This window comes from Rhinoderma darwinii, chromosome 4 (genome assembly GCF_050947455.1).
Source record: "Rhinoderma darwinii isolate aRhiDar2 chromosome 4, aRhiDar2.hap1, whole genome shotgun sequence".
In the NCBI taxonomy this organism is placed as follows: Eukaryota; Metazoa; Chordata; class Amphibia; order Anura; family Rhinodermatidae; genus Rhinoderma; species Rhinoderma darwinii.
In genome coordinates, this window is record NC_134690.1 from 193,231,707 (window position 1) to 193,243,998 (window position 12,292).

Below are 12,292 nucleotides of genomic sequence, written 5' to 3' on the forward strand. Positions count from 1 at the left end.
TGAATTCAATGGGGAAAACTCGCAACAAATATTCAGCGTTTACGCCAAAAAATTGACATGCTGCGGATTAAAAAAACGCACCATAGGTCAATTTCTGAGCGTTTTTTCCGCTCAGCATTTGCGCAGCGTTTGGATGAGATTTGTTTTAATCTCATCCACTCTGATACTACTGTATTATGCTGCGGATTTTACGCAACAATTTACATTGCTGAAAATCCGCATTATTTACGCTACGTGTGAACTGACCCTAACATGGTATATAGAAAATAGGGTTTTCTAAACGTGACAATCCCTTTAAGGAGTTTTTAATCAGAAGGTTTATTTAGTAATGGCAGAGTTTGTAAGATATATCATATTTTTGGAATAGCAACCATTTTAATAAGATGACACCAGCCTAACAATGCAAAGAAAAATTGTTTTCAATTTGATACAAGTTGGACCACTGAGTGTATATTTGGAATAAAGTTGAGTTTGCATAGGCTATATGAGTCGGAGGGAAGATGTATTCCAAAATAGGTAACCAAATTAAGTTAATTAATTGAAATGGAAATAAATTCCCCAGCCAAAACGGTTTGAGCAAAAAATAGTTTACAAGCGCATATGTTCCCACAATCACCAGAATTGAAAGTACCAAAAATCTCTGCGATCCTGATGTCAGTAAACATCTGTCACTGAGACAAGAAATGATCTAGGTGTAGGGCGGTTTAGATGTGCAACTGCTCACTCCTGTAGAAGAAACAAAAAGGCCCCCCTAAATGCGAAAGTTTGGTAAGGGGGTGATTACATGAAGAAAAGCTCCAGGGGTCACTTCAGGCTGTACTGGGGGACAGTTGACAGTAACAGGCTGTGATCTTCCTTGTCCTTGCAGCGTCCCCCCCTCCCCCCATCTTTACACAGATATGAAACTAGGAAGTAAAACTTTCATCCTGCTCTGAGTTCAAATGAGTGCTGCACCCCGGATGTTACACCTAGAGCTTTGATCCTGGTTTTTAGCTAAGACTCAGGACATTAAGGATTCAAAAGCAGTGACCTTTTCAGCTTTGGTTTGAGGTATGCTTTTGGCCATGTTCATGCATCACATAAACATGCTGTTGATCTAGCCTAGAAATCGCCATTCTGATTTAGTTGCAGATATCACCCATTGCAGTGGAGGAGATCTTAAATGAAAAGCCGCAGAATTTCCGCAACCTATAAGGCATGTTGTGTCATGTTGTGTATTTGAAAATGTACCGCATGTCTAGAATCCCCTGAGCTGGGCCAGACATGTAACTGCAGAGGAAGATTTAAAGGGGTTGTATGAGGGGGAAAAAAAGTCTATTGTATTTTTTTTAATCCCAGAAACAGCACCGCACTTGTCCATGGACTGTGTGTAATATTGTGTCTCAGCCCCATTTAAGTGAATAAGGCCTCATTCTCTGTATGTTAGAAACAACTGTTACACACCCAGAGACCTGCAATATGTATATTTCAGGGATACAGGCAATTTATCAAGTGAGTTAGGCAGGGGTGTAGCTAGGGGGGGGGGGGGGGGGCAGAGCAGCTGTATCAAAACAGCTGATCGTTACTGATAGGCCCTGTATGCCAGACGGTGTAGCAGCGATCAACGTTGGGAGGAGCCAGGAGGTCATACGACGGCGCTCTGACTGGGGTCGGTGCCGGCCCAGGAGTGGACCAGTCCAGTCACCTGGCCTGTCACATGAACTGACGTCAGTGACATGAGGTCAGGTGACTCAGGTCAGGTGACTGCACTAGTCCACTCCTGGGCCGGCACCGACCCCAGTCAGAGCGCCGTTGCATGACCACCTGACTCCTCCTAATGGTGAGGATGAGTGGTAGTGGTAGGCTACCGCTTTCCGCTTTGGCGGCAGTGTGGCACAAAGTACAAGGGGGAGGGGGCAGTGTGGCACTAAGTACAAGGGGGGTGTTTGGCACTAAGTACAAGGGGGGCAGTGTGGCACTATGTACAAGGAGGTGTCACTAAGTACAAGGGAGAGCTGTGCGCAATATCTACAAGGAGGGCTGTGTATGGCGCTGTCTACAAGAGGGGGGCTGTGTGGCGTTATTTACAAGGGGGGACTGTGTGTGGCGCTATCTACAAGGGGGGGCTGTGTGTGTAGCTATATACAAGGGGGGCTGTGTGTGGCACTATATGCAAGGGGAGCTGTGTGTGGCGCTATCTACAAGGGGGGCTGTGTGTGGAGCTATCTACAGGGGGCTGTGTGGCGTTATATACAGAGGGGGCTGAGTGTGGCGTTATATACAAGAGGGGCTGTGTGTGGCACTATCTGAATCTGAATCTTTCCCCCGGGTGCAGGAGAACCTAGCTACGCCTCTGAGTTAGGATATATCCAACCGTTACACGGTTGTGACAAAACACGCAATATAATTGCACTGTGTAAAGTAACCCTGAGGGTATGTTCACACAGCTTATTTTCAGGCTTCTATTAGAGAGTAAAAGCCTCGTATTACGCTCTAAAATACACTTTAAAAAAGACTGCAAACAGTTTTCCATTGATCTCAATGCGAAGTACACTGTGCTGTTCACATGAGGTGTATTTTTACGCTGCTGAATTAAAAAAATGCCTCGTATTAAGAAGCCTCGTAAAAAGAAGTAGCATGTCCCTTCTTGAGGTGTTTTTGATCGGATTACCTATTGACAGTGTGAAAAACGGCTGTTTTCCCTTGTAATTTTTAGCTACTTTTTTTCGTATGTGTGAATATGCCCTTATACTTATCCTGATTTTCCTGAAACTTTTAACCAATGTTTACCTCTAGAGGGCGATATTTCACTTTATAATAGCTGTATATCTTTTAGAACATCATTAACTCTAGAGGTAGTCACCCAGCTTTCCCACACTCCTGGATGAGAAATTTGTGTGACAACCTCTGTGGGAGCTGTATTTGTATTCATATTTATTAACCAGCTTTCTCCGAAACAAGAACAGATTAAAAATTCCTTTTTATTTTTATATATAATAATACAACGCCAGGACTTCACCTGTAACTTTTTTTCATTATATGGAAAGTGGTCTTTTAAAGATATGCAGAACGTATCATTTAAATATATTTCAAACTTGATGCTATCACTGTGCAGTGCTCCGTTTCTTCACTATGTAGCACCTGCAGGGTGAGGCCTCATTTACACGAGCGTAATATACGCGCGTGCTTTTCACGCGTGTCGTACGCACCTATATTAGTCTATGGGGCAGTGTAGACGATGCGTGAATTTTGCGCAGCGCGAGTGCGTTGCGTAAAACTCACGACATGTTCTATAATCGTGCGTTTTTCGCGCATCACGCACCCATTGAAGTCAATGGGTGCGTGAAAACCACGCATGCCGCACGGAAGCACTTCCGTGCGAACTGCGTGATTCGCGCAAGAGCTGCCAAAAGGATGAATGTAAACAGAAAAGCACCACGTGCTTTTCTGTTTACAAACATCCAAACGGAGTGTCAAATTAGAGATGAGCGCACCGAACTTCACCGGGTTCGGCCGAACTCGTTTTGACCGAACCCGGCAAAAAATGTTCGGGTACGCGACGGCAGGAGACAGTCACTGTCCACGGTGCTGAAAGAGTTAAACTGGTTCAGCACCATGGACAGTGACTTCCGATCACAATATACATATACGTGTAAAAAAAACAAGAGGTTCTGACTTACCGATAACTCCCGGCTTCTTCCTCCAGTCCGACCTCCCGGGATGACAATTCAGTCCAAGTGACAGCTGCAGCCAATCACAGGCTGCAGCGGTCTCATGGACTGCCGCGTCATCCTGGGAGGTGGGGCCGGATGACAAGAGAGGGACGCGTCACCAAGGCAACGGCCGGGAGACCGGACTGGAGGAAGCAGGAAGTTCATGGTAAGTATGAACGTCTTTTTTTGATTCACAGGTTGGTGTATATTGTGATCGGAACTCACTGTCGAGGGTGCTGAAAGAGTTACTGCCGATCAGTTAGCTCTTTCAGCACCTTGGACAGTGACGGGCGTCGACTAGCCTCATCTCTATGATGGCGGCTGCGCGAAAATCACGCAGCCGCGCATCATACACGGATGACACACGGAGCTGTCAAATGCCTTTTGCGCGCGCAAAACGCAGCGTTTTTTGCGCGCGCAAAACGCACACGCTCGTGTAAATCAGGCCTGAAGGTTATCATTCCAGCAGCCAATTCCTCCACTGAGTGTCCCAATCCATATCTACTCTTTTTATGGCCTCTATATAGGTCAGTGCATATGTATGTTAATTGAATTTTGGGTGCAACCCACCAGTGAAGTGGCAGACATGACAACATTTTGGTGGGTGCATGAATATAGGCTGAATAGTCTAAATGAAGAGTGTGGAGCATACAGTACGTGAGGCTTATGAAATGTAGTGTATTACCTACCACTACCCAAAGATCAAAATTAATACATGAGTGTATAAATCTCACAATTTCTTCTGCACCAGGCAGAACTAACTTCATTCAGTGTATTGTATTCGCTGCAGAGCATCATCGCCATCTAGCGGAGAAAACATAAGCTAACTTGTGCACTATAATGCTTTGAATTGGACCATTATAAAAAAAAGGGGTTGTATGAGATCAAAAAACATGGCTGCTTTCCGCCATTTTTGTCCAAAGGTTTTGTTTGATATTGCAGCATGAATAGGATGAACTGCGGTACCACGCACAGCCAACAGACAACAGTGGCGCTGTTATTAGAAAGAAAGCAGCCAGGTTTTTTTTATTTTCATACTGTTCAACCCTTTTAAAGGTGTGAATACAAGTAAGGGTATGTTCACACGCAAACTCAAAAACGTCTGAAAATACGGAGCTGTTTTCAAGGGAAAACAGCTCCTGATTTTCAGACGTTTTTTAAGCCACTCGCGTTTTTCACGGCCATTTTTGGAGCTGTTTTCAATAGAGTCTATGAAAAACAGCTCCAAAAACGGGTGACGAGGTGACCTGCACTTCTTTATCGCGGCTGTTTTTTTAGGCGGCCGTTTTGAAAAGCTGCCGCGAAAAAAAACGGCCCGTCGGAACAGAACGCCGTTTTTCCCATTTAAATCAATGGGCAGATGTTTGGAGGCGTTGTGCTTCCAGTTTTTCGGGACGTTTACGCCGCAAAAAACGTCTGAAAGCACTCCGTGTGAACATACCCTAACAGTTGCAAACAGCACAAGTGTAAAAGTGCAATATTATGAAGTATTGGTTGAATATGTTACTAAAAACAGTCAATTAGTTGTAATAGATTTAGGACTTACTTTACATTTTTTTTATCAGTCACTCCTGAAACAACGGTAGGTTTTTGAGAAAATACACTTGCAACAATGCACCAATGACCTCTGCAAAAGTCTAAATGATTTTCGATGAGGAACATATTTCCCAATGTGGCAGTTATCTTGCAGGGTATAACCCTCTAATCAGAAATTTTAATTGTGACAAGTATCGAAATGCTGTTCAGATTATTTATGGCCATGAAAACGGTGAGGAATTGAAACCCAAAATATATTGTAAAGGATCTGCCAGACACAGCTTCTGTGTTGACGCCCGTGGTTAGTCAGTCTGCACCTGCTCCTAAGTCTGATAGAGTGACTCCTTCTTCTACCACTCAGGCTGGGAGGCTGAGGAGTGGGAGAGCCTATCACAGCCTGGCCAGACGGAGCTAGCTCCCGCCCTCTGTCTATTTATACCTTCATTTCCTGCTTCTCCTTTGCCTGTGATTCTGCTTGTTTCCTGGCTCTGCTGCTGCTTGTACTATTTGTCCTCTGCTTCATATTGACCCTTGCTTTACTGACTACTCTCTTGCTCTGCGTTTGGTACCTCGTACACTCCTGGTTTGACTCGGCTCGTTCACTACTCTTATAGCTCATGGTGTTGCCGTGGGCATCTGCCCCTTTTCCCTTAGCTTCTTTGTACCCTTGTCTGTCTGTCTGTCTGTCTGTCGTGCACATAGTGAGAGTAGGGATCGTCGCCCAGTTGTACGCCGTCGCCTAGGACGGGCCGTTGCAAGTAGGCAGGGATTGAGTGGCGGGTAGATTAGGGCTCACCTGTCTGTCTCCCTACCCCGTCATTACATAATCACAGGCCCATATACCTTTTCTACCCTGGTCCCTGACACACTATGGACCCCCTTGAGACCCAGGCTCAGCAAATGCAGGGCCTCTCCCTACAGGTCCAAGCCCTGACTCAGAGGGGCAACCTGCATGATGCTACCCTGGTAGTGCCCCCCACCTCACCTCTTGAACCCCAAAGTTGAATGTCGTAAAAAACAACGCCCATCGAGCTTGTCTCGAGTTTAGCCTCCGGGCAGATTCTAGGAAAACCAGATTCTTGTGGTCAGTAAGGACCGTTACCTGGTGCCTAGCCCCCTCCAGGAAGTGGCGCCACTCTTCAAATGCCCATTTAATGGGCGTTGTGAAGAGAAGTGTATGACGCTGACCAATCCGTGACCAATCAGCATCATACACTTCTCATTGTTCCAGCCCAGCATGATCCACAGCACAGTGTGATTGTGCAGTGAAAGAAGCTGGGCTGGAACAATGAGAAGTGTATGACCCTGATTGGTTGTTGTTGTTGTTGTTGTTGTTTTTTTTGTTTTTGTTTTATCAGTTCTTGAAGTTACAAGCTCTAAGGCTGCACTACAGCCCCACAAGATGTCTGGTAAGCGGCCGAAATGCTCCCGTCACTTATGCTGAATGTATCTTCAGTGGCCCATTTAATCAACTGATGCCAAGAGTGTCCTTTTGGCATAAATGACCCTGGATGCGTAGGCATACCTTTTTTTTCAACTTTATTGCTACGTTTTCTTATAATCCCATCTCATTTAAACCGTTAGTGACCGGCCCATCATGTTTTTACGTCGGTCACTAACGGGCCTTATTCCGATGCCATAGACTTTTTACGTCGCGGCATCAGAATAAGTAAACAGAGCAGGGAGCTGTCAAATCTCCCTGCTCTCAGCTGCCAGAGGCAGCTGAGGGCTGGGAGCGTCCCTGCTCTGGCGGGTGAGATCAATATTAGTATCGATCTCACCCGTTTAACCCCTCAGATGCAGTGCACAATAGCGTGCACCGCATCTGAGTGGTTTTGGAGAGAGGGAGGGAGCTTCCTCTCTCTCCCACCGACACCCGGCGATACGATCGCCGAGTGTCTGTGTCTCCAATGGCAGCCAGGGGTCTAATAAAGGCCCCAGGTCTGCCTGGAGCGAATGCCTGCTAGATCATGCCGGAGGCATGACCTAGCAGATGCCTGTCCGTGTTAAACGGACAGGCAGTAATACACTGCAATACAAAAGTATTGCAGTGTATTATAAATGCGATCGCAGAATCGCATATTATAGTCCCCTAGTGGGACTAGTAAAAAAGTGAAAAAAAAGTTTAATAAAGTTAATTTAAAAAAAAATGTGAAAAAAAATGAAAAACCCAGCTTTTCCCCTTACAAAATGCTTTACTATTAAAAAAACAAAATAAAGTTAAAAAGTTACACATATTTGGTATCGCCGCGTCCGTAACGACCCCGACTATAAATCTATTACATTATTTAACCCGCACGGTGAACGCCGTTAAAATTTTTATAAAAAAACTTGCTGTTTTCTGTGAGTACTGACTTTAAAAAAATGTGATAAAAAGTGATCAAAAAGTCGCATCTACTCCAAAATGGTACCAATAAAAACTACAAGTCTTCCCGCAAAAAAAAAAAGCCCTCATACAACCGCATCGGTGAAAAAATAAAAACGTTACGGCTCTTCAAATATGGAGACACAAAAACAAATAAGCGTTTTTACTGTGTAAAAGTAGTAAAACATACAAAAACGATACAAATTTTGTATCGTTGAAATCGTAACAACCCGCTGAATAAAGTTATTGTGTTATTTATATCACACGGTAAACGGCGTAGATTTAAGATGCGAAAAAGAGTGGCGAAATTTCTGGGTTTTTTCTATTTCCCCCCAAATAAAAGTTAATAAAAGTTAATCAATAAATAATATGTCCCCTAAAATGGTGCTATTAAAAAATACAACTTGTCCCGCAAAAAACAAGACCTTATACAGCTATGTCGACGCAAAAATAAAAAGGTTATAGCTCTTGGAATGCGACGATGGAAAAACGTAAAAAATGGCTTGGTCATTAAGGTTTAAAATAGGCTGGTCATTAAGGGGTTATAATAAAGTAAACCCACCCAAATAAAAAAAACAAATGTAAGATTTTTTTTTTTCTGTTCATCCTGCCTTAAAAAAAAATGGTAAAAGGGGATCAAAAAGTTGTATGTACCCCAAAATAGTACCAATAAAAACTACAAGTCGTCTCACAAAAAATAAGCCCTCTTACAGCTACGTCAAAGGAAAAAAAAATGTCACGGCACTGAGAATGTAGCGACACAAAAACAAATATCTTTGAAAGTGTTTTATTGTGCAAAAGTAGTAAAATATATTAAAAAAAACATCAATTTGGTATCGTCATAATTGTAACGACCCACAGAATAAAGCTATTATTTTAGTTATACCACATTTTAAATTATGTAGATTTAAGATGGGATTTTAGTTTTCTTTTTTCGTAACCCTCTAAAAATAGTTAATCAAAAATAATCAATAAGTTATATATATCCCACAAATGTACTATTTAAAAAAATACAACTCGTCCTGCAAAAAACAAGCTCTCACGCGGCTATGTCAATGGAAAAATAAAAAAGTTATGGCTTTTGAAATGCAAGGACGAAAAAACTGAAACAAAAAAAACCGCTTGGTCATTAAAGGGGTTTCGTATAATCATTATTTATGACCTATCCACATGTTCAGTAGCCACATAGAAATGACTGGAGTGCTGGCAGAGCATGCGCACTACCGCTCCATTCCTATGGGGCTCCCAGCAAGCTAAGCCCATTCGGTGGGGGTCACAGCAGTCGGACCCGCAGCGATTCGTTATTTATCACCTATCCTGTGGATAGGTGATAAATATTGATTATGGGAAAAGCCCTTTGAGGCATAAAATAGACTGGTCACTAAGGGGTTAATGGTTAGAATCCACAGCACTCCAAGGTTATCGTAACATTTTGTAGCCTGCAATAACCTTGATAGTGATTTTTTTATTTTTTATAATGCTGGAAATAGATCACTCCGTGCGTGTAATGAATCTATATAATATATGATTTTCACTTTTTGAATTAAATTACTGAAATAAATTAACTTTCTGATGATATTCTAATTCATTGAAGAAGGACTAGTATATATTTTTTCATATTTATGTGCCTATAGTTTCCTCTCATTGGGGTATAGATATTATCTTGCACTTTATATTCCTGTGTGGTTCAGCATGTGGTTACCTTCCAGGTTTACTAGTTGCACATAATACATTCATACGGCTATTGTATTGTAGTCTTTTGATATTGGCTCATATTGTCCCATTTGGAATCCTATTTGAGATTTCTGTCTGTGGTTTGCTTCCTGTTTCATTTTTACAGGTTTGCCGATTCTTTCTGTTTTTTAAATGGTTTTATATTTTGTATGTAGTGTATAATAAAGTTTGGTATTTTCATTCCCGGTTTTTTCTTATCCCTTTCTTAATATTTTGGGTGTGCGCAATTTTGTACATGTGCCTTTTCCTCTCTCCTAGATCTGTTAGATTAGACAACATAGTCGTAGAGATCGGAAAAGATGTTATTTGATTGACAGATGTTGACTGAATAACATCCATAGGCACAAAAGGGGGCATCACACAGTAATATTATGGCAATCATGTTATATGGCATGCTATCAATGACGGTTTTTGTGATCCTAAAATGCAGATGCCTGCCATTTCATGCGCCCACCCATAGGCAGAGATTAGAAATGATAATGCGCGATATCACACTGCAATCTTCCGCAATGACAAAGAGCAATAATCGCAGCATGTAATATCATTATGAGGTCTATTCCTAAAACATGTATACCTAGATTGCCTGAAAATGTATTCCGTTGATACCAGAAGAACGCTTCTCTTGGGTGTAACGAATGATAGCCTATTTTTTTGTTTCCCGCAAGAACAGTCAGCCTCAAGTGTCAAAAATGTGTTTTATATATCATCTTATGCTAATTTTCCTTAACTATATAATTGAATTGTTTTGTTTTTTTCCAGCAGAATTTTAAGGATCTTCGCTGTCAAAATGACTTGTGCAATCTCAGATTTTACATGAACAAGATCCCGTTTAAGCCTGATGGTATGATTAATTTACAGTTGTTTTATAGATGACAATGTCAACTTTATGACATGAGCACCATAAACCTAATTTTGCTAAAAAAAACAAAAATAAAAACGGCAACATCCCACATAAATTATTTCTTTTACCACTTTAGAACCACCGATTAAAGTATAAAAAAAGTTTTAAAATTAACCTTTTAGACAAAGCCAATTTTCGTTTTTTCATCCTCGGGTTACAAGAGCCATAACTTTTTCATATTTCTGTCGACATAGCCGTATGAGGACTTGTTTTTTCCAGGACAAGTTGTAGTTTTGGCACCATTTAATGTACCATATAATCTTATGAAAAAATGGAAAAAAAAAAGCTTTGTGGGGTGCAATGGGGGAAAAACCAGCAATTTCTCTAATACTTTTGGAGTTTTTGTTTTTACCGCGTTCACTGCGCAGTCAATATGATTATGGACATACCAAATTTGTATATATCTTTTTTTATGTTTTACTACTTTTACAAAGCAAAAACTATTTGTTAAAAAAAAATAATAGTTTTGTGTCTCCATAGTCTGAAAACCATAACTTTTTTTTATTTTTGTGTTGATTTAGTGGTTTGAGGGCTTGTTTTTTGTGGGGCAAGATGTCGTTTTTAGTAGTACTATTTTGGGGTACATGCCACATTTTGATCACGTTATATTCCATTTTTTGGGGGGAAGCATGGTGACCAAAAGAGCAATGCTTGCATCTTCCCTATGGTGTTCACCTGGCGGGTGAAATAACAAGATATTTTAATAGTTTGGATTCCTATGGTCGCAGTGATGCCGATTAAGTTTATTTTTTTTATTGCTTACATAATTTTTGGGTGAAATAGATTTTTTTATTCTAAACATTTCTGAACTTTTTTTTTTCGTCTCTGGGGACTTGCGCTTTTAATCTATAGATCGTTTTAATGAAATACTTATGTATTGCATTTATCCTCTGGCAAGGCTTAATAAAAATATCACTGACAGAGACGGTATACATTTAGGGGGATCTCTGACTCTCTTCTGTGTTCCTTAACAATTAAACTATCACTGACAAAAAAAAGGACTCTAAAACTTAAAGTGTAGCTAAACGTTTGACAAACTTCTGACATGTCATAGTGACATGTCAGAAATTTGTATTGGTGGGGGTCCGAGCACTGAGACCCCCACCAATCGCTTGAATGAAGCAGCTGAAGTGTTCGTGTGAGCGCTTATCGACTTCGTGTCCGTTTGGGTTTTTACGGAAAGCCGATGTATCGGTGTAAAGGATCTGCCAGGCACAACTTCTGTGTATACGCCCATAGTTAATCAGTCTGCACCTGAGTCTATGTCTCTGAGACTGACTCCAGCTTCCACCACTCAGGATGGCAGGCTTAGGAGTGGGAGAGCCTATCGCAGCCTGGCCAGACGGAGCTAGCTCCCGCCCTCTGTCTATTTATACCTGCCTTTCCTGTTCCTCCTTTGCTTGTGATCCTTCCCGTGTGGTTTCCTGGCCCAGCTACAGCTTCTGACTATTTGATCCTGCTCCATACTGACCCTGGCTTTCTGACTACTCTCCTGCTCTGCGTTTGGTACCTCGTGCACTCCTGGTTTGACTCGGCTCGTTCACCACTCTTGTTGCTCACGGTGTTTCCGTGGGCAACTGCCCCATTTCCCTTTGCTTTGTGTTCCCTTGTCTGTTTGTCTCTTGCACTTACTGAGCGTAGGGACCACCGCCCAGTTGTACCCCGTCGCCTAGGGCGGGTCGTTGCAAGTAGGCAGGGACAGAGTGGCGGGTAGATTAGGGTTTACTTGTCCTTTTCCCTACCCCCGTCATTACATAATCACAAGCCCATATACCTAGTCTACCCTGGTCCCTGACACTACTATGGACCCCCTTGAGACCCTGGCCCAGCAAATGCAGGGTCTCTCCCTACAGGTCCAGGCCCTGGCGCAGAGGGTCAACCAGCCTGACGCTACCATGGTAGTGCCCCTCACCTCACCTCTTGAACCCCCCCTCAAGTTGCCTGACCGGTTCTCAGGGGGCCGAAGGACTTTTCTCTCCTTTCGGGAGAGTTGTAGGCTCTACTTTCGTTTAAAGCCTCACTCCTCAGGTTCTGAGAGCCAGCGGGTGGGTATTATTATGTCCC

At 42.5% G+C, this 12,292-nt stretch overlaps 1 protein-coding gene across 2 annotated transcripts in view; it reads left to right on the forward strand.

Moving 5' to 3' along the window:
* The window catches only part of OGFRL1 (opioid growth factor receptor like 1), a 67,752-nt gene that overhangs the window by 21,193 nt on the left and 34,267 nt on the right, over positions 1-12,292 (forward strand). The window contains exon 3 of one of the 2 annotated variants that reach the window (XM_075862014.1): positions 10,087-10,168. In XM_075862014.1, coding sequence (XP_075718129.1) covers positions 10,087-10,168 — 82 coding nt within the window. The remainder of the gene's footprint in view (positions 1-10,086; positions 10,169-12,292) is intronic. The other variant, XM_075862015.1, reaches the window with a different exon arrangement.